The sequence below is a fragment of the Eptatretus burgeri genome, chromosome 6, assembly GCF_056783735.1.
Source record: "Eptatretus burgeri isolate ZD-2024b chromosome 6, Ebu_testis_v1, whole genome shotgun sequence".
Lineage (NCBI taxonomy): Eukaryota > Metazoa > Chordata > Myxini > Myxiniformes > Myxinidae > Eptatretus > Eptatretus burgeri.
Genome location: NC_140966.1, coordinates 3,119,515 through 3,142,856, shown reverse-complemented (window position 1 = coordinate 3,142,856; position 23,342 = coordinate 3,119,515). Strand labels below are relative to the sequence as shown.

The 23,342-nt window shown below is 42.6% G+C and overlaps 1 protein-coding gene across 2 annotated transcripts in view; it reads right to left on the bottom strand.

Annotated features, from left to right (window-relative positions):
• GLDC (glycine decarboxylase) overlaps nucleotides 1-23,342 on the bottom strand; it is a 188,413-nt gene that overhangs the window by 30,602 nt on the left and 134,469 nt on the right. For both annotated transcript variants that reach the window (XM_085883719.1, XM_085883720.1), the window contains 4 exons: nucleotides 13,813-13,938; nucleotides 8,030-8,179; nucleotides 5,734-5,846; nucleotides 4,830-4,971 (listed from right to left, as the gene is read on the bottom strand). In XM_085883719.1, coding sequence (XP_085739845.1) covers nucleotides 4,830-4,971; nucleotides 5,734-5,846; nucleotides 8,030-8,179; nucleotides 13,813-13,938 — 531 coding nt within the window. The remainder of the gene's footprint in view (nucleotides 1-4,829; nucleotides 4,972-5,733; nucleotides 5,847-8,029; nucleotides 8,180-13,812; nucleotides 13,939-23,342) is intronic.

Genomic DNA, 23,342 nt, shown 5'->3' with positions numbered 1-23,342 from the left:
AAGTTTTCAGCATTTTGATGCCACCTGAGCTTATTTCATGATGCTTTAAAATGAAACTTAATATCTAGATTCTAGAGTCTTCACAAACTACTATAAAGTGATAAAGCTAAAAAAAAAATGCAGATAAAATGTGAATAAGTTTAAATAACAGAGAAAATCAGATGATTCTCAGTTGCATAAGTATTCTCAAACCCTTTGCCTAATTAACCCTAAATCACTTTAGGAGCAAATTATTTGTTTGAAAGATTATAAAATAAATGTAATAGGTTTCACCTGGATGTAATCAGTGGTTTACCTTAAAAATTAAACTCCCCCATGTATCTATGGAGTTTTAAGGTGCAACTCACTTGGGGAACCAACAAAGCAAGCGACAATCGCACTAGGACTGGTATCCTATATCTACCACCCATGATATGAATTCACCCTCGGAATTCTTCCACAGAAACCCGCTGTCCTGTCTGCAAAGATTCATCCCATCTCGTCTTCAGTTATCTCACCCATCCTCTCACTCATGGTTCTCTGAATCCTATGGTGAGGCAGTTGCTTTAAAACAACTCGCGTTCTCTTCCTGGAAAGCAAATATAACTGAAGGCAACTTCAGCTCATTCCACAAAGCCCACAACACATTTGTGTCTACTCTCAGGAGAGCCACAAAACAACATCTGTCCAACCTCAGATTGAACTTTCAAACTTGTCTCCCTATAAAACCTGGTGGCACCTTGTCAAGTCTGTCTCCGGTGTATGCTTCCCTTCCATCCCTTCTCTCACTTCAAATGGCACCACAGCCGCCACCACTCATGAGAAGACTCAATGCCTCAATTCGGTGTTTACTCCCAAATATATATCTCCCTCTCTCTCTCCCTCTCCCTCCCTCTCTCTCTCTCCCTCTCTCCCTCTCCCTCTCTCTGCCTCTCTCTGCCCCTCTCTCTCTCCCTCTCTCTCTCCCTCTCTCTCTCCCTCTCTTTCTCCCTCTCCCTCCCTCTCCCTCCCTCTCCCTCCCTCTGCCTCTCTCTGCCTCTCTCTGCCTCTCTTTCCCTCTCTTTTCCTCTCTTTCCCTCTCTCCGCCTCTCACTCTCCCTCTCTCTTTCCTCTCTCTCTCTCCCTCTCTCTCTCCCCCTCTCTCTCCCCCTCTCTCTCCCTCTCTCTCTCCCTCTCTCTCCCTCTCTCTCCCTCTCTCTCCCTCTCTCTCTCCATCTCTCTCCCTCTCTCTGCCTCTCTCTGCCTCTCTTTCCCTCTCTTTCCCTCTCTCCCTCTCTTTCCCCCTCTCTCGCCACCTTTTCCAGTTGTACCAAAGCGTACCTAGATTCTGTGTCTTTGAGGCATGGTCCTTCCTCCTAGTAAACAATCGCTCCTGGATCCACTTAAGAAGGTGGAAAAGTTTCTTCAAATTTGGACTCTGACTCTGCAACTGGACCGGATGACATCAGCTCACGTGTCCTCAAAACCTGCTCTGCTGCTCTTCCCTTTTTACCCCGTCATTTACCATAGGTCATCTTCCATCTGCTTGGAAATCAGCCAGCATCACAGCATTGCATAAAGAGGTGCAATAATGGATCCCCTTAACTACAGACCAATTAGCTTACTTCCATTCATCAGCAAGGTCATGGAATCCATCATCACAATTGACATAAAATCATTCCTTTTCTCCAACAGCCTCATCTCAGATCATCATTTGGGATTCAGACCTAGTCACTCCACCTTGGAAGCTTGGTATTGGCTTAACAGTTAAGGTAGCTGGCTTGGGAGCTTATGGTCTTGAGTTTGAGCCCCTGTCGTACCATTGAAATAACACCAGGTGAGTCAGACTCAGCCTGTCATCCTTCCGAGGTTGGCAAAATAAGTAACAGCTTGCAGGTAACAAGGGCACTGCATCAGAGGCACAGCCTTGTTTCCAGAAATGATGCAACCAGTAGCCACAGGCTACATACAAACCAACTCTACCATGGACATGCTGCTTCTACTCTCCCAACAATGGAAGGAGGCCTTCAATATCAGACATGATATCAAGGCAATCTGTCTAGACGTATCTCGAGCGTCTGGTATCCTGCCTTGCTCTCCAAACTGTCTGCTTATGGTATACAAGGCCAATTCCACTCTTGGATTACTGACTTTCTCCACTCTCAAAGCGAATATGTGTCTTTCAACAGAACCCTTTCTTCTCCCCTCCCTGTCAAGAACGGAGTACCCCAATGCATTGTTCTCGGCCCCATATTATTCCTCATCTTCATCAATGCTTTCACTGACTCTGGAAAATCATCTTTATCTCTTTGCTGATGACTCCACTCTCTGGTGTGACATCCCTCATCCTTCTGGCAGACAGGTAGCAGCCTATTCCCTCTCCTCGGGCCTCTACAAAATCACAAACTGGTCAAACACTTGGACTATGTCTTTCAATCCTGAGAAATCCCACACACTCACTCTTTCTCTCCGAATGGACCGTACTGCAAACACTCCCATCTACTTTCTCAACAACCCTCTCAACGAGGTTCGATCACTCAAATTCTTGGGTTTCATTCTCTGCCATGATCTCTCTTGGGCAAGCCGCATTTCAAAGTTGGCCTCCAAAAGCAGATGCCGAATGGGCATCCTCCATCGTGCAAAGTACTTCGTTGGTACACCTGAGGTACTATCCACATATAAGCCTTTCATCCACAGCTTCATGGAGAACTGCTCTCCCATCTGGGCCTGCTCTCCTGCCTCACATCTTGCTCAGCATGACGCCATGGAAACCAAGGCTTCCACAATCATTGGAATTCTCCTTTTTCCTGCCTGTGGAACCACCTTCCATATCCTCTTCAATGTTATTCTTCCCTCCAAGTTTGCATGACAACTGTTAACCACCATCTCAAGTCATCCACCATCCAAAACCATGATCTTTTCTACAACCGTTAAAACACCGCTATCACTCCCAAAATTTCGCTTATGTATCCATCTTGTCCACCCCCTTGCACCCTCCCCTACCCCTCATCATTACCTGCATCCATTGTTTATCTGTCTCCATCTACTTTCTACCTTCACCCTGCTGGTATCTTTTCCCCTTTCTGTTCCCTTTGTTATGTTGTGTCTTGATCTGTTCTGTGTCCGAGCTCTTCCACGAGCCTTAACCTTGTATTAGTAAAAAGAAAAAAGAAAAAAAGGCAAACATGCAGACAAAGGAGTTTTCCATAGAAGTCAGACATAAAGTGGTGGAGAAGCACCGTTCAGAAGAGGGTTATAAGATTTAAAATTCACTCATTATCCCTTTGAGTACAGTGAAATCCATCATTAAGAAGTGGAAGATGTAACATACCACCCATACTCTACCCAGATCAGGTCGCCTATCTAAACTCAGCAGCCAGGCAAGCAGGAAACTGGTTCAGGATATCACTGTAAATCCAACAATAACTTTGAAAGATCTGCAAGACTCTATGTCCAAGATGGGTGTCACTGTTCATCAATCAAAAATATCCCGTTCCCTTCACAAAGGTGGCCTCTATGGACAGGTGGAAAGATAGAAGCCATTGCTGAAAAAGACGCATCTAAAAACCTAAATTTTTTTGGAACTTTTTGGTCTAAATTTAAAGCGTTATGTCTGGTGCAAACCTAACACTGCACATGACCCAATCAACACCATCCCTAATGTGAAGCATGGTGGTGGCAGCATCTTGTTATGGGGCTGATTTTCATCAGCAGGGACTGACAAGCTTGTCAGGATAGAAGGGACAATGGATGGTTTAAAGTCTCGGAGAATCCTTGATGAAAACCTGCTTAAATCAGCCATGAATCTGAAACCGGGTCAGAGATTCCCATTACAGCAGGACAATGTTCTGAAGCACAAAGACAAAGCTGCACTGGAAAGGCTGAATAAGAAGAAAATAAATGTTCTTGAGTGGCTCAGTCATAGTCCTGACTTGAACCCAATTGAACATTTAAGGTGAGACTTGAACATTGCAGTCCATCGATGATCCCCATCAAACTTGGCAGAACTAGAGCAATTTTCACGTGAAGAATGGGTGAAGATTTCACCATCACACTTTGCAAATCTGGAAGAGACCTACCCAAAAATACTCACAGCAGTCATTGCTGCAAAAGGTGCTTCCACCAAGTACTGACCGAAGGGGCTGGATACCTTTACAGCCAGTGAATTTTGATTTGTACATGATTTTACAGGTATTCCTGATATGTAACTCCAACAAAAACAGTGTTTCGTTTGATCTCTTCAGTTATGAATAAAAAAATTAAATTTGGAAAAATTGTTTCTACATCATTCGTAATTAATTAATCTAAATGTGGCATTATTGGTTGGGGGGTGAATTCTTTTGCAGGCCTCTGTAACTTAAATGACACAGAAAGTCTTTGGAGCAATGGAAAATTTCCGAGTTAAAAAAGAATTAAAAAATAGGTTCAAAAGTTTTATTTTAAAGTTATCCAATAACAGCATTGATGGCGTGAAAAAGTAAACAATGTAGTAAATGACAGAGCCTCGTTAATCACCCACATTAATTATCCAGGGTGTTTGGAGGGCGTGTGGGAGCTTCCTTCCGGAAGAATCTTGCCCTGCATTTCTCAACATTATCAACGATATGTATATCATCAAAGTACTATTTGGTCCTGATGACGATGAATTATTACTAATTTCTGATGACGAACACAATCCAAGACGCACGCACGCACGCACACCAAAGCGCAGTTTGAAGGATATTACTTTAATCATTGTGGAGGTACGAACGGAAATAAGTTATTATGCCTGGGATTTCAAATTGATCTACAAAATCAATCAATCAATACTAAATATTACAAAGCTCTGGTGAAGTTTGGCTATTCTGAAGCCATTTATTTGTGTATCTCACCTTAATGTAAACCCAGGAGATAGGCAATATAGCACTGGATCCCCAGGGAGCGGCGCTCACTGTTCCTAGTGGCTGGGCACCACGTCCAGACTGCAGTGGTACGACGGGATGGCAGGGGAGATATGGGATGAGGTGCTTCTTACTGGGAGTAAAGAAAGTGAAACATGAACAAAGGTGAAGATTCCATCTGAAAAAACAAACAAACATCTGAAGAACAAATAAAGATCAGATAAAATGATAATGACGGTATTCTCAGGGGGTAGGAAAGCTGGAAAAATGAAGTACTGCATTTGATTTTCCTCAGCTAGCGAGTTGGCAAAGGAAATAAATTTTCAGAGGAGGTTCCAAAAATTGAAATGAATAAAACCATGAATAACGTTTTCCTTTCTTTAATCCTGGAGTATATTTTATAATATTTACGAATGAAAATTATATTTCAAGAAAGGAGCAATTTTGGCTTTCTGTGCTCACAACTGTGGCTGGCATGTAACCTGCTACTTTAAATGAACAAATAGCCAAACAATTAAATAATATGTTTCTAAGGGAAGCAAATTTTGCAACGATTGGGTATTGGACTGCGAGAAACTGAGCCATATACAATGACTAAATATCTATGACTATTGAAATCAGCAGAATGTCACAGATACAGTATATGCTAAGCATGTCGTCGTGTGTACTGTGCACAACTTACTGAGGTCACTTTGCAACACATGTACAAAATGTACTTACATTATATCGAATTTACTGTTTAATGTGCAATTGTAATCAAATATACCTCGTGCATCGAATCTTACAATTAATGCTGAAGTAGCAATTAATTAATCCCATAGAACACCAAAGCAAGGTGACTTGATGACTCATTATCAATTCCGTTATGGTGTTGTTCTCTCACTGTCAGACATACACTCCAATAGGGCCCATTCCTGGTCCACCACCGCCATGTGGGATGCAGAATGTCTTGTGCAAATTCAAGTGCGACACATCTGAACCAAAGTCTCCAGGTCTGCAGAGTCCGACCTGCAAGAATGGATCATAAGCAGATCATGTCCAAATCTAGTATAGTCAAGCACACGATGACCTAACATATCTTACAAGAAAGGAAGACAATCAGAATGTACAGATGTAGACTCAATGTATAGCCAGGACCCTCTCGCCTGACGGCATTTCTCATTAATACGTGACTTTCAAAGTGACATAATCCACCCCAGAATGCTTGGTGCACATGCGCAGAAATCCCAGGAAACAGTGGTGTTCAGGGCAACATAAAATATATCTTCTGTGCGAGATAAGTGTTGTGAGCTTAAATGGCTCACAAAGCATTTAAAAGAATCCACAAATATTTGGAAATGTAGCTACGAGAAAGGGATGTGCCTGTGCACAACTAAAGAGTTGTATTTTCTGAACTCACCCAAAAAGCTGATTGCTTGCAGCTGCCCATACTAAAAACTCCAGAAGACGTGGACCGGTGCAAGGCCCGACGGTGCATAGATGGGCGAGTTCTACCCAAAACTTCGACCATCCCTGACAGCAAGTGGACTTTGAACCCTGCGGGATTACCTCATGTGGACATGGCAGGCTTGATGGTTTATTTAATGGATGTCTGCTTTTGGAACGATGGTACCATCATTCCCAACATTCAGGCAGACTTCCCAGAGAGAGACACCGTATCCGGTTTGGTTTCTTCTTTATACTGATGGGAAGGTCATATCTGGGGCTTGCCAAAGCACAGGGTAAGTATAAAATGATGATATTTGCGATTAATCACATTTGTGAGGAGGAGTAGGTGGTGGGGTGGGAACGGGAGCTGGATGGGCTGTGATGGCCATGACAAATATATATTGTTTGTTTGATTCCGAGACCATAAGATAAATTGGACTACATTTTTGCATCTATTGGTAAAAGGAGAAGCGTCCAACCATGTGTGTGTGTGTGTGTGTGTGTGTGTGTGTGTGTGTGTGTGTGTGTGTGTGTGTGTGTGTGTGTGTGTGTGTGTGTTATATCCAATGCCGCCACTCAATAATTGTATCAACAGGAAATGGTAGGAACTCGACAACTCTCATTCCTGGATATTTCTTGTATATCCTATATTTCTGTGAGTCCTGGGTCCTGGGTACTGGCAATAACTCTCCCAATCTTCACAAAACACAATGTTAATATAATTATTGATGGTTTATGTAATATTATTTTTCCTTTCTGGTGTTTAGCTCGAAGACAGGTTCTGTGTTGCCAAAGCAGCCCCACTGCAAAGGATTAGCCTGGGTGGTTTGCTCTCACCTTCCTTGCAGGAATTTGGTCAGGGTGCTGGCATTGGTTGTCTACTATTTGCAAAAGGATATTGAGGGATCTTTAACGCACACCACGTAATGCTGGCAGATGGGACACCCAGTTTAACGTCCATCCAAGGGACGGTATAGGCATTGATAAATTGCCAAAGGTGTGAAACACCTGGATGACAATTTATAGCTGGGCCAGGATTTGTACCAGGATTATTTTTTCAACATGACAAATAATTAGAGCGTATACAATGAATTGATCAGATAACTGTTTTGAAAAGACATGGATAGTGAAACAAAACAACGAGCCTTTAACCCCATTCAGCGAGCCATTCATGTTTCTTCCAGTCCAAGTGCAGTGTTCCACTAAATATGAGCTGTCTGGGCAAAGTGTTAAACGTTCTGCATATTATCATTAATTTAGCATGCAATGATCCAGAATTGTGATATTTTTTAGCGATTTTCCTTATTTTTTTTTTGGGCAAACGATTTATTGGTTCTGCGGTCACCACCATGCAGATTGATTGGTTTGTCGTGCTCATGGATGCTGGCTTGGTTTTGAGGCTGCCATTTATGACCCACTCAGCTTGAAATAAATCCGTTTCCCTTAACGACTAGTGTCACTGAATCACTGCATACTGACTACGAGACTACAAGGAAAATGCAATTATTGCTGTTTACAGCAAATGCAATTCATAATAACAACCTCAGCCCATTTGGAAGTTTATTTAATTAAAATTTCCTGTGGGGAGTACATTGAGTTTATACTTCCTGAACCAGCCAGGAAAATAAACCATCAAAATAGGTAAAAACAAACAAACAAGAAAAATGGAAGCAACATTATCTGGAGCACCACCAGAAATGTAAGCATAAAGTGTACACAATGATGCCATTAACACCAAATGCAGCAAAAGAGAATGCCTCTACCTGTGCATTCATGTTGGCACCATCAAGGTAAACTTGTCCACCGTTGTCATGAACCAGGTTGCACACCTCATGAATGTTCTCCTCAAAAACCCCATTTGTAGATGGGTATGTCACCATAATGGCTGCCAGGTTGTCCCTGTGTTTGTCCACCTGACATGAAGGAATTACCAAGAAAGTGTTTCAAGATAAACAAATTCGATTTTTTGAGCCACGAACACTGACATTCATCATACTAAGACAACTACTTGCAAAGTATACCATAGTTAATAGGTCTAACATTTGCTATATATATATATATATATATATACATATATATATATATATATATATATATATATATATATATATATATATATATATATATATATATATATATATATATATATATATATATATATATATATATATATATATATATATATATATATATATATATATATAGTTGTAAGCCTGGTGTTGGCGCAGTGGTTAGGGCAGCGGCTTGGGATCCAAAAGGTCCTGAGTTCAAGCCCCGTTGGGCCACTGAATTAATACACCAGGGGGGTTGACTCAGCCTGTCATCCTTCCGAGGTCGGCGAAATGAGTACCAGTATACTGGGCCGGTGTATACCCCGGTTAAAATAGGTGTACCATATCCCTGTGTCGTAAGAGGCGACCAGGGTTGCGTCAGGAAGGGCATCCGGCGTAAAACATGTGCCAAATCACTATGCAGATCATACGGATGATCCGCTGTGGCGACCCCTAACCGGAGCAGCTGAAAGAAGAAGAAGATATATATATATATATATGTGTATATATATATATATATATATATATATATATATATATATATATATATATATATATATACATATATATATATATATATATATATATATATATATATATATATATAGTTACGGATTTCAGAATTGGATCCAACTAATGCATGCAAACATTCATGTCCTCAGACAGTTATTTCCCTAAATGCATGTCCAGGATAGACCCGTCCCCATGTCTGGTGTGATTCTAACTTTAATGCGTTGAGAAGGGTAAAGAGTAGATTCTCTTTCTTATGGGATGGCCTTTTTCTCTTTCGGACAGACACATTCATGCATGTGAGATAGCCGTGAGCCCAACGGAGGCTCACCCACCTTTTTCCATTGACGTTTGACACCTCGTTCAGCAGCTCCATGGACGCTAACTGTTTCTTTTACGTATCGGATATATATATATATATATGTGTGTGTGTGTGTGTGTGTGTGTGTGTGTGTGTGTGTGTGTGTGTGTGTGTGTGTGTGTGTGTGTGTGTGTGTGTCGCGATTCGAGGCTTGCCACAAGGGGAAGCACTTGGGTCCCTTTTGAATGCCCGGTCCCGAGTCATGAGGTCGCGGGCACAGATGACTCCGCGCCCCGGCAGGTTGATAAGCAACCACGAATGCCGATTTGTGAAGTTAATGGTTTATTCAACTAAATGCATGGCAGGGGAAAGCAAGGAATTGTGTGTGTGGCAAAAGAAATGCAATTATTAGAAAAAGAGGGGACTCAGAGCAGTGTTCACCCATTATAAACTTCTGCAATCTTAACTTATATTATACACCTTACAGGTGCCATCAGACACACACCTGAGGAAATTAGAGATAGCCAGATAGAGGAGAAGCAGTTGAGGTTAAAACAATCTCATTGTACCTGGTGGGGTGGACAGACTTACACAACCCAATTGCTTTGGAGCGGAAAGGAAAGAAGAAAACTGGGGTGTCTTTGATGTGGCCATGGGACGTGCAAAATGACCAGAAGAGTAAGGTGTGAAAATGTGGGTGAGTGGGCAATTGGAGAAACAAAAGAAAGAAAAGAACGTGTGAGAGGATAGACTTAACGTGAACACATAAGAGAGGCTGCAAATGTGTTTAATTATGATGACTGTGGAACGACAAGGGGGCCCGGGCGTCGATGACCCGATGATGACCAAGCAATTATTCAGCACTGCCCTCTCAATTCGGCTCTCGTTTGGAAAGATGACGGTGCTCGGCTCAGAAAGACTCTTAAGACCCAGGATGAAAAGAGAGGAAACATGGTGCTTATTCGCTCTCTTTTTATGGAGCCCGGAATGAAGAAGGAGCCAGACAGTGGATCATGAGGCTCTGTAGGTGTTTCTGCGCATCCCCATTTGTGCGTAGACACCACCCCGAGAAGTAGCCCCACCCCACCAGACTCTGGAGCTGAAAATGACCTCATTCGCTCTTAGACCCCAGCACAAGATGAAACTCCATATTTCCTATGGGGTGAGGGTTCTTGGGAGTGCTTTTCAGCCACGAACGTGTGCTGAACTCGAACCAAATGCTGTTGGTTAGCGGAGCACCAGAGTTACCCAGACATCATTGAACGAGCCCCGATGCATATTTGCGCTTCAAGTTACATGCTGAAGTATACCGGCTCGCAGGCACCTGCTCTGTTCTCCATTCCCAGGGATCCCCAACGACTATTGTGAGTGTCCAGGGAGATAAGGGCAGTTAGGGGTTGGGGGGGGGGTGAAAAAGAGAGGGAAGAGAGAAGGACCGGGTGGGGGAGAGATATGGAGGTAGAGTGAGGAGGTGGAGGGGAAAATAGAGAGAACAGAGGGGGTAGTGAGGAGGAGTGTGGGAGAGAGGAGGGAGGGAGAGTGAGGAGGGGTGAGGGAAGGGAAGTAAGCCTGATGTGAGAGTAAGGGAAGACAGACATGCGGTGGAATGTTCATTACGATCCATACTGTCTTATAAAAATGATTCTACATAGAAAACAGTGAAGATGGAAACAAAATAATGTCTGAAATCCATTTTCTACCGTTCATATTATACAGTAACTACTGCCCAGAGACAAACACCGCCCGGACATATACGGAGATAAACACAGTCTGGAAAGAAATACCGCTTGGAGACAAACACTGCTCAGACACGTCCGGAGACAAAACCTGTTGGACACGTCTGGAGCCAAGCCGTATGGAGACAAACACAGCCCGGGCATGTCCGATAGGAACTCCCATCCAGAGATAAACACCGCCTGGACATGTCTGGCAATAAATATCACACGGACAAGTCCAGGGATAAATACCTCCCAGACATGTCCAGAGACAAACACACACGGTTTGGACAGGTCCGGAGACAAACACATTCCAGAGATAAACAACACCCGGCCACAAACTCCGTCCAGACATAAACACCACCTCGACACATCTGGAGAGAAACACCAACCAGAGATAAACACCGCCTCGACACAAACACCATCTTGACACTTTTAGAGACAAACACCGTCTGGACATAATCACCTCCCGGAAACAGCCGGAGACAGAGAGACAGAGTGTGAGAGTGAGAGAGTGAGATGTGTGGGAGGGTGCTGCACTGTATTAGGAGGGGCAGAGCAAGGATGGGACAGAGAGAGACAGAGGGAGGGAGAGAGTGTTGTGGGGGTGGAGGGGGGGTTAGCAGAGAGAAAATGTTATGTTGCATTTATATAGATGTTTCAAGGAGATGGGCATAAATATTAACCTTTATTAACATCTGCCTGTGACGGGTGGAAAAAATAAAATTGACTCGGTAATTTAGAAAACCCGTTAATATGGCAAACACATTCAAAATCAGGTGTTATGAAATATTGTTTGCTTTGAAACTCATAAAGAGAAACCATATAACCTTTGTAAAGCACACCCGGTAACAAATTGCTTTAGAAACAGTCACAAGGACAAAGGACCTGATAAAACCTCCATAAGATACGGGATGAAACTTTGCCACCACAGTGCCCGTAACAGGCATGGCATGTCAACATACCTGGAGAGTCCCTACAGATGACACACACGCACACGCACACACACACACACGCACGCATGCACACACATTATTATAGATATTTTTTTTCTATCATGTTGTAGATACATAATCTTCAGGAAAAAAAACATTAAGCGTGAAGAGTAATGAGGCTTGTAATATTTGAATGTGATGTTTAATCGTGTTCATAATTTAGTGGAAGAGGAGCAGCACATTCATCGTTACATTCCTTAACCAAACAGGATGTTCTTGGATGAGAACGTGAAGTTGTTATGTGAAGACAACATGGCTGTCTGAAACGAGTGTGAAAATTGGCAGCGAATCGAGTATGCAAACAATTACAGATAGGTTTGCATTGGCAGAAATGGCTGAGATGTCATGTCATTCTTTGACCAGGGCCAATGGCAGGTCAACGAAAGACAGAGTGGACTTACCGACCACCAGCTGGTCTTTTTAGGATGCACCAAGCATGTCGAGTTGGATATAAAAATGGAAATCATGAAGGACAATTTGTGGGACTGATGTTGTGGTCCTGAAGTGCACCATGAACAACTTGTGCATAATATGCATTGTTGTTCTCATCCATAAAGATGAAGTTGGATCCTTATTTTTGGGCTAAAGGAATGATAACAGGCATAATGATCCCATCCCTGTATCTGACCCCAATCTGACCATTGTATGTGACCATTCCAAATGATGACAAGATCAGTTCTTTGGCTAACTTGAATGCCAATGCCCAAACCAAAGTGATCATGCTGTCCAGTGGCACAATTATCAAATCACTCCCTATGTCATCTCCAGAGCACATCTATCATTGAAGTCTCAGGAGAATCGAGAGGCATTTGTGAAAATAAGATGCTATGATTGGTTCACTATCCAACTGTGATGCTGTGTCACCAATTGGATGTGCTGCTGATGAAGGCATTGTGTTAGAAGGATGGAGAGTAATGGTCTTCTGGATCTCATGCCATTGGTACAAAACATGTACTGAATTGTGTGGATTGAAATCTGAAGGTAGATTGTTCTTTGAAAGTCATTCTGGAGAGATTGCGCTGTTAACGAGTGACTTTCTGGCAAGGTTAACAAGATAACGATCATCATAAGGGGTTGTAGCATTTGGGTGACCTTAACGAGGTCTCTTCATTGATGATCCATTATGACGGTACCTTGGCTGTGCCCTACAAATGACTACGGGATTAATATTGTGCTGGGAAGAAATGGTAATCTAAGACATTCTGACTTGACTATCCCAATGGTACAAGCCAAATATTTTTGTGTTAAATCATGCCAAACCGTTCCTGAACTGACTTAGACCCAGAGCTTGGATGGGGGTTGGGGAAGAGGGCATTGTTAACTTGCCTGAGCTGAATTGTAATGTCCCAAGTTGGTTTAGATTAGACTAATAATGGTTTGGATGTGTTTAAAACAGAAACTTGGGCTCGTGGTCTAAAAATAAAGATTCCTTCTTTTATTAACCGACCACTCCCTGTCCCACCCTTTTCTCTTTCCTCATAATTTGTTGACTGCTTAAACTATATGGGTGGTCAATTTTAGAACATATTGACTGAGGTCGTTTTCACATTTATGCAGATCCTGTGGGAGAGGTGATTTGAATGCAAATTTCTGGGATTGTTTAGTCAAGGTGATGGTAAGTGTAACATTACATGCCGCATGTACAATTTCCTAATTGTTTTTCTTTCCTCCCATTGTTTGCATAAACCAGTCGAATACATCGTTTATATCACAGTTTTAAAAGTTACTGCTTAATCTTTTGTGAGGAGTATATAATCATCATCATCATCATCATCATCATCATCATCATCATCATCATCATCATCATCATCATGTGCCATGTTCAGTTCTGCCAAAGCAGTTTCCTGGTGGGGGTTACAATCCTAGACAGGTCACCACTCTGACGCAGGAAAGCTTTCTTGTTCCGCCTAATATTTCGAACTATGTCTAACATTAATGTCCTTCATTAGATAAGTAAGGTACAATGAAACGAACCATGGCACGAAGATGTGCCGAGTCAATGCTGCCATTCCGATCCAACTCCACAGGCTGCACCAGCATCCCAGCCATCTGCGCGCTTGCTGGATTGGTACCATGGGCTGACTTTGGAATGAGACACACCTATAAGAGGCATGGAAGGATAAATAAGGCAAATGCTTGCAGAAAACACTTAAACAGTTAAAAACAGAATTTTGAATTTTAAACTTTCCATTCAAATTAATTTATGATTGCAAACTACAGCAATGGAATTCGACTTAACACTGTTCTATAATTTGTGTGTTCCAATATCTCCAAGAGCTAAACCAGTGATAAGGCAACTTGGTGCCAATGCCAATGCTGGAAAGGTCAAGTCGGAAAGGAACCAGAATAAGACAGCCTCACCAACAAGCCACGTTCAAAAGTGTCATGATGCCACCACTGCTCAACAGGCCATGGCAATCTGAAAAACGTCCCTCATTTCACAGTAGCTCTCAAATTACTGATCACAGGAGCAGTCAAGATAAGGAGAGAGCAGAGGGTGGAAAGATTCTCTGGATTGGACAAGGCTCACATTACATGCTGGATGGATGCACGGTAGTACTGTTCGGTGGAAAGCGGGGAGGTTGTTCGGTTTATTTTATTGGGTGATCCTTGAGGGATTGTAATATTAATTCTGAACGCAACAAATTCAAACATCGTTTTGGTCATTCACGGAGGTCTGTAGAACTCCAGCACAGAGCGACCTCGTTCGCTGGACCTCTGACGCAATAGTATGTGACAGTTTCACAAGGCTCGCATTGGACACTAGACCTATGGCAAGCTGGGTCGCACCATGGTCTGAAAGGTCCAATTAACTAACTATCCTGAAAAAAATATGTGCAACAACCCCGATAATCAAAATTACCTCGCTGTGATTCAATTGCAAGGAATATTTTAGCAACAAATCTTTGTATTGTGATTGAAAATCTACTTTACGTAAGCTCAGCTATTTACCACGAACACTCACAGAATGAGAGATTAAGAGAAACCAATTACGCAATTCATCACGATGTATATACATATATTTTAAATGGCTTGACAATTAATATTATGGCTCCGATTGGACAATCAAGCCATCCTTGTTTATGATCTCAAATTGTAAAAATCCTTCAACTCAATAAAATAGTTAACCGCAAAGATACATCTTAGATCCTTCACTTCAATAAGTAAATAAATAAATAAATAAATAAATGATCATAATTGGTATGAAGCATATTGGTATGTTTCAATTAACACAGCATTCTCAGCGTTGTTATCTTCAAGAAAGGTCAAATACTACCATCAAAAATGGTGGTAGAGAGCAGTGAACAAATGACCGGTTGTACTTTTTGATCAATAAATGGAAAATTACTTAGAAATATTGGAGTAAATGAAAGGAAGAACGCCAGTGCTGTCAGTTTCTGTCAGGTGACTCTGTACATTTTAATTTCTAATCAATGTCAGTTTGATATGAATCAATGGTTGCCAGGAATCCAAGAAGCAGATTCATAATTACTCGAAGAGTTGGTATGGCAACTGCGTCAGAGGACCGCATAACAAAACATGGATGTCCTTGTGACACTTTTTTTTTAACCAGGATCGTTCTGCTCTTCCACAAGTATTCACCATTTACGGTCTTGTGCTGGTCCACTTGCACAGTTATGGATGCCCAACATTGATATGGTGGAGATGCTACTAGGCCTGATCAGGTCATCAAGAGAAGGAGACAGGATGTTCCTTCTTTTTTTTCCAGCATCTGTTCAATTCTGCAATGGTGTTTCACATATCGCATCAACATCAATGACTTTGACTTCATCATTGACTTCAACATCAATGACTCAATCAGTCAATTTCCCAAACCAGATCTCAACCAATTGTACTCCATCTTTTCTGGATCTGATTTTGACAAATTTCCCTGAAAATATCTGCTGTTCTTCCTCCACTCCAATCGGTTCTTCTGACCACATGCTTGTCAAAGCGGACATCTCTCTGGCTATTATCAGAGAACCACCTCACCTCCATCGAGTCTGGCATTTCACTCAAGCCGACTGGCAGGGTCTCCAATAAGCTATCAAACATCTAGACTGGTCTCCTCTCGCTACTTTCTCCAACATCAACTCATCCTGGGAATTCTTTCAAAGAAACTTGCTCTCCCTCATGCACAGATTTATCCCCTCTCGTGTTCAGTTGTCCGACCCATCCTCCAGCCCCTGATTCACTGAAGCTTGTGGTGAGGCAGTTATACTGAAACAACTTGCCTTTGCCTCATGGAAAGCAAACCCAACTGAAGGCAATCTCAGTTTCTTCCATAAAGCTCGGAACAAGTGTGTATCTACCCTCAGGAGAGCCAGAAAACAACATCTTTCTCATCTCAAGTCTGAACTCGCAAAACTCTCTCCCTCCTCAAAATCCTGGTGGCATCTAATCAAATCTGTTTCTGGTGTATGTTCCCCCCTCCATCCCCTCCCTTACCTCAAATGGCCGCACTGCTGATACCGCACGTGAAAAGGCTGAATACCTAAACTCGGTGTTTGCATCAAAATCTTGTGTCCAAAACCCATCGCTTTCTGTACCCACCATACCCAGTCACACCCAACTGTCCCTGGACTGTGTGTCCTTTTCTCCTGACAAGGTGGAGAGCTTACTTTCTCACCTCGACTCAGATTCTCCAACCGGTCCAGATGGCATCAGCACACGTGTACTAAAAATCTGCTCTTCTGCTCTTGCTCACCCTCTCTCTGTTATATTCACCCTCTCATTTGCTCAAGATCATCTGCCATTTGCTTGGAAATCAGCAAACATCACTGCCCTGCATAAACAAGGTGCAAAAACAGATCCCTGCAACTACAGACCAATCAGCCTTTCCCCAATCATCAGCAAGGTTATGGAATCCACCATCGCCTCAAACAATAAATCCTTCCTCTTCTCCAATGGCCTGATTTGCGATCAACACTTTGGTTTCAGACCAGGTCACTCTACACTGGATATGCTGCTTCTGCTCTCCCAACAATGGATGGAGGTCCTCAATGCCGACATGAAATCAGAGCCATATCCCGAGATATATCGCGTGCTTTTGACACGGCCTGGCACCCTGCCCTGCTCAGCAAACTCTCTTTCGCTCACCAATGGCATCCAAGGCCATCTCCACTCATGGCTCACAGACTTCCTCTCCTGTCGCAGTCACTGTGTGGCCCTAAGTGGAGTTCTTTCATCCCCTCTTCCTGTCCAGGCTGGAGTTCCTCAAGGTAGCGTTCTGGGCCCTGTTCTTTTTCTGATTTTCATCTACGATCTCTCCGACTCTCTGGAAAATCCTCTTTATCTCTTTGCTGATGACTCCAGCCTCTGTCGTAAAATCTGTCATCCCTCACACCGGCAAGCAGCAGCTTCTTCGCTCACTGCAGATCTGGGTAAAATCACAAACTGGTCCAACACGTGGAACATGTCTTTCAATCCAGACAAATCTCACACTCTCACTGTCTCTATGAAAGGACCGCTTAAAAAACCCCCCCATCCACTTTCTCAACAATCCTCTGGAAGAAGTCCTTTCTTTCAAGCTTCTGGGTCTCATGATCTGCCAGGATCTTTCCTGGTAAAGCCACATTTCCAAGCTGGCTTCCAAAGCCAGTCGCCGACTGGGAATCCTCTGTCGTGCAAAGTCCTTCCTCAGCCCACCTGAGCTTCTGACCACGTACAAAGCTTTTGTCCGCAGCCTGATGGAGTACTGCTCTCCTCTCTGGGCTGGTGCTCCTGCCTCCCACCTTTCTCGGCTTCACGCTGTCGAAACCAGGGCATTTCGGATCATTGGCATCTCCCGCGATGAGGCTGAGTATTTGGGCCTCTCACCACAGGCAGGTCGGTGGTCTTTCTGTCTTCTATCGTCTCCTCTCCGGTCTCGCCCCCCCTGCTGTGTCTGCGATTTATCCCCACCATATTTCCGCAGGGCACTCAAGGTCCGCCAACAAGCCCCTTCTGGTAAAACTACCAAAATCATGAATCACTGCTCACCTTCACTCTTTCATTACTCTTTTTCCCACCTTTGGAATAAACTCCCACACTCTGTTCAATCCCATTTGTCCCTCCAGGCCTTCAAAACAGCTGTTCACCACCACCTCTTATCCAAATCCAAATCTTCGATCTTTTCTACCCCCAATAATCCACCCCAAACCCACCTCCTTCAAATTCCATGCTTTCCTTCCTGAAAGTCCCTGTAATGTCCATCTTGTATTCCCCTTGTTCTCCACCCCATCCCTCTCCCTTCCACAGATCTCCTGATGTCTCTGTTCCCTACTGTTTTGTCCGCTTGTCTCATGCCCCCCTTACTGTGCATTGTGTGTTAGCTCTCATAAGAGCCTCGACAAGGTATACAAAAAAAAATGTGCAAGGACTCTGAAGCAGGCTGCTTTGTTTACAGGAACATTCGTACTACTTTAATAACAGTCTCAAATGATGGTAGTTTCTTTACCTGTTTAGTTCCATGGTTTTGAAAGTAAATGTACTTCGCAGATTCTGTTACATTCCGCATCAAGCCATTACGCTCATATTGCATAACTTTGGAATCTTCTTGGCAAATGGAGATGCAAGAAAACATTTTCAAACCTCCAGGATAGTGCGTTCAGGGTTGGGGGAAGACCCCAATTCTCTCTATGTAAATGTGTTTCGTGTAGCACTACCCGGTGGTAGGCAGGATTACAGATCATCTTATCTACATCACCGAGCTCACAATTCTAGCAACCAACAACCTGACTCGAAATGTTCTCTTTCCAGAGGCACTGCGGCAATCATTATTGTGTATTATTGCCTTGTTGTGTCATATTATTGCCTGTTATTTTACATTACATATTGTATATATTGTATTAATCGTTATATTATTATTAGTGTTATTTTTATTAAAATATTGCCCGCTAAATTATATGTAATTAATTAATTGGAATTACAGACAGTGTAGTACCTGGCTGTCTTTTTCTAAACTCTAAATTCCTTCTGCTAGTTACAAGATAGTTGTTGACGTGTCGGAAGAGCCAACCAAATGTAAAAGCGTGCGTTCGAGGTAGCATGGAGATTTGCACTGAGGTTTAATTTGAATTTTAGAAACGTTTTTTTTCCATGAAGTGGTAAAAAAAGAAAACGTTTCCCTATTTTGCATTTTCAGTAGGCTAAAAGATTGACACCCTTGAATGAAACACATCAGGTGAAAATGAACGATGCCATTTACAATCGTCTGTTCCTCTTCACCATATCAATTTAAATTTTTTGGCAGGTTGGTGCATTTTATAAAAATTGTTTCACAAACACATATTTGACAGATGGAAACTACAGAAGGAAATTGTCAACTTCAAGCATCTGCAATGCCATCGCTCCATACTATTGACATACAATTTGATAGTATGCGTTCCCTTTCAATGGTTGCCAACCTGCACTTCTTTGTCCATGCTCTATCCTTTTAAATGCTTAACATCCAGCAAGGAAGCAGCATGTACCATTTTTTTACATCTTTGGTATGACTCGGCTGGGTTCAAAGCGCCACCCTCCCAGACTCAGAGCATTACACCACCGAGTTTGGTTTGCAACACAATTCCGAAATAAACCCATCAGGGATTCCGGTTCTGGGTACCTTCATGGCCGGATGCAATCTTCTCTGTTCTGAGAGGCAGTCTTCTGAAGCTGAGGATCACTGCTCATATCATATCTTCTTGTTCAAGAGTTATTGTCAATTGATGGTGTTAATTTGATGATGAAGTGTATTTGCGCTTCTCATTGGGTGCCTTTGAATGTCCTTCTGTGCTGTTTTCTTGGGTCCTTGGCTTCGTCATATGCTCTCATGGGCTTATTTTAGATCTGTTGGTGTGTTTCGTGCCCTTCCTCTTTTCTTGTTTGTTCATTCGGCTGCTTGTGGCCCACTAACCTTGCCGTCGGTGCATTACCTTTTCCTCCTCTGCCATATCACACTGTTCCATGAGCCTCAATTTTGGAGAAAAAAAATGTTAGTGTATTTCAAATTCCCCTGTTACATGTTGTGTATGTCGATTTCGTTGTCGAATGTCGCACTAATATGGAAATCACCAAGAATAATCGCGTGGGATTCGCATGGATGAACCGCCTTAGCCTACACCAGAATTCTACAACACGTTTCTATATTTAAAACACATATTCAGCCTCAAGTGTTGTGTAATAGCCTGGTGTTGGCTTAGTGGTTAAGGTTGTGGCTTTGGACTTTAGGATCCTGAGTTTGAGCCCCTGTCCACAGTTGAATTAACACCAGGGAGAGTTAACTCAGCCTGTCATCCTTCTGAGGTTGGTGAAATGAGTCGCAGTGTACTGGGGTAATAACCATTCGGAGTAACCTGCGTCGGAGTGATGACCCGTCCAGGACTGTGCTCCTTGCCAATGAAACTGCCTCAGCAGCTCTATGCATCTTTACGGCACAAAAGGAATGGTATTATTATATATTAAGTGTCGTGTAACTGCTAATTATATTATCAATTGAGACCTCTATAAGCCCGAGTCATTGCACACACACAAAAAAAAGATACCAGGGATGTAACAACATTGCATAACCCAGCAATGTGGACAAAAGCAACAACGTTCAGTAATGGATGCAAACCATTGGGTGGAAATATTTTCAGCATCATCAATGGATGCATCAAATTGTTGCTGAACATGCATCTTGAAGGATTGCCGACGAGTATAAAATGCGATTGCGGTGAGTCCTTGTGAAAACATCGTGGGGTCCATTGCAACAGGATGTAAAAACAATGTCTGCAGCATATGGCAGAGTGTGAGAATGAGCTTACAATTCATTTAATCAATGTCCATTTGTTCTCTCATGTGGCAGCAGCAATGAAGGGATGTGAAAACAGATGCCTTGGCACTAACGAATCAGCACAATGAACAGAGCGCAAGAAGCAATTAGCTTGAGTAATGATGATTGGAGCAGTGAGTAGGGTGGAGAGCAGAACGTGAGAGGCAAATCAAGATGGTTAAATCACGGAAGAAAACAGTATCTTAATTATGAATAAATTTTGTGGCAAAGGACAAAATATAGATTGAATTAAAGAATAATCAACTACAGCCAGGGACACAGTTGCCTACATTTTGGTGTAATGCCATTTTTCAAGGATAATAATTAACATTATTATTCCAAACCAGCAGTTCCCCGAGGAAATTCCGCGTTATGTGAAATGTGACTTCAATAATATTATGCAAAGGATTGTTAAATATCATGTAAACTTAATATTGCCTAGTAATGTTGTGCTCCTTTAAACATGTTGCTTGTATAAATCAAAATGTCTCGAAAGAAAATCTCGCAGTCAGAGCACACCATCGTTGCCGATGACATTCCCTATCAGCTTGTAGCACCATCTCTCAGCAGCCGGCAGTCGGCCAGTTGTTCCTCTGTTGTTGTTTCGTACGCAGCCTGTGGCTGTTAGTTACATTATTTTTTGGGTGCATAGCCATGCCGCTGATACAGTGCCCTGTTGCCAGTAAGCTGGTACTTATTTTGCTGACCTGGGAAGGATGATGGGCTGAGTCAACTCACCTGGTGTTATTTCAACAGCACAACAAGGGCTTGAACTCAATACCTATAAGATCTATAAAGGCCCAGTCACACCTTGACGTTTTAGCCAGCGATGGCAACGTATTAAAATGTATGTAAAACGCTGGCTTACGTTGAACTTTTGATGTTTTTTTTTTAAAGATTCGGACGTATTCATAGCGACTTGGTCTTATGTATAACGCATTAGTAACGGACACAGAACGTTTCGTTGTGTTATAGATAACTTATACCAACAAATGCTGAACCTGTTGTCGGCCTACACAACCGATGCCCAACGATAGTCTAACTTAGGCATAGCGCATTGCACGCATCGCCGACGATGTCGTGATGTAGCCTATTAAAAGGCTGACGCACAACGATTCGAATCATAACTGCCGTAGAAATGGAAGTGTCAACATCGCGGTCACACCTTGGCGATCTTGCCAGCGTATGCCGACCTAAGAAAAATGTGTCTAAAACGTTGGGGCACGTCGAATACGGTATGGGTAAGTTTGGTATACGTGAGTAGAACGCTAAATACGCTATCATACGTCGTAGTAAGTAGAGTCCGTCAAGAAATTTTAAACATGTTCAAAATTTTACAACGTACTCGGCGTATGACACACGTTCCGCATGCGATGGGGATAAGTTTTACACACGATATGTGGACGCTTACACACGTCCCCAAAGGCTACTTATAAGTTACTCATAAGTCGAAACACGTCGCGGTAATGTCTTTTTTACGCGAAACTTATTTCTAACTTATGTTTGACGTGCTTTGAACCAATTCTTTACGTAGTCCCAACACACATCGACGTATGTAGACGTATTCCAATGACGTCTTCCGGTCGACAAAAAAAAAATAAATTAACGTGTTTCTAACTTACAACTGCCATATAAAGACGTGTTCCCAGCGGTTTTGGGAATTGGTATATAAAAATGCTGCTCATAAAAGGGGAACCCAACAGTGTTTTCGAGTCCTTTTTGAGTCGATGTCCATGTCAGCAGTAACAGTATCAGTATCAGTATTAGTAGTAGTTTGTTCATGTTGGCAGTAGTAGGTGAGTGTGAGGGGGAGGGTGTGGGTTATGATGGATCGTCCTTGCGTCCGCGTGTCCACGGGTAGGAGACATCTTTGCACCATTGTTCGAAGTTCTTCGCGGCTAATTTTTTATGGGGCTTTTTCAACAATGAGCTATGGCTTGTTTTTACGATTTAGGTCTATTCATAACGGGTTGGACAAATGCACAATGAACTAATAATGTGCATAGAGCGCTTTGATTACTTATAGATACGATATACCAACGAATAATTATCGTGTAGCCGGCATTCACAAACTATGCCCAACGATAGCCTAACTTATCCATATCGTGCGGCAGTTTATCTTTGCCGGTGACGTAGGGTTTGCTATTCATAGGCTGCCACTCAACGATTTAAATGGCTGCATCTCCACTATTGAAAGTAGACGCTTGCGCTCAACAATTGGAATAATTTTTTACACTCAACGACTTTTAAATGGTACCACTCAACTATTTTCATTGTTTACAATGAACGATTTAAATTGCTGTCACTCGCCTTTGTTTTTTGACGCTGGCGCTCGGAAATTTGAAGCGTTTCTATTGAACGTGCTAAATCGCTCAAACTCCACTATTGAAAGTAGACGCTTGCGCTCAACAATTGGATTTTTTTTACACTCAACGACTTTTAAACGGTACCACTCAACTATTTTCATTGTTTACAATGAACGATTTAAATTGCTGTCACTCGCCTTTGTTTTTTGACGCCGGGGTTTGGAAATTTGAAGCGTTTCTTCTGAACGTGTTAAAACGCTCAAACTCGACTATTTTAAATAGACGCTGCCGATGGACAATTGGAATCATAGCCAAGCTAGACATCGAAGTCTGAACATCCTCGTCATGCCCAAGAAAAGTTTGAAGAATGCTGCAAATAAGTGTCCTGGCCGTGGCTGTGGACGCTGACGCAAGGACGATCC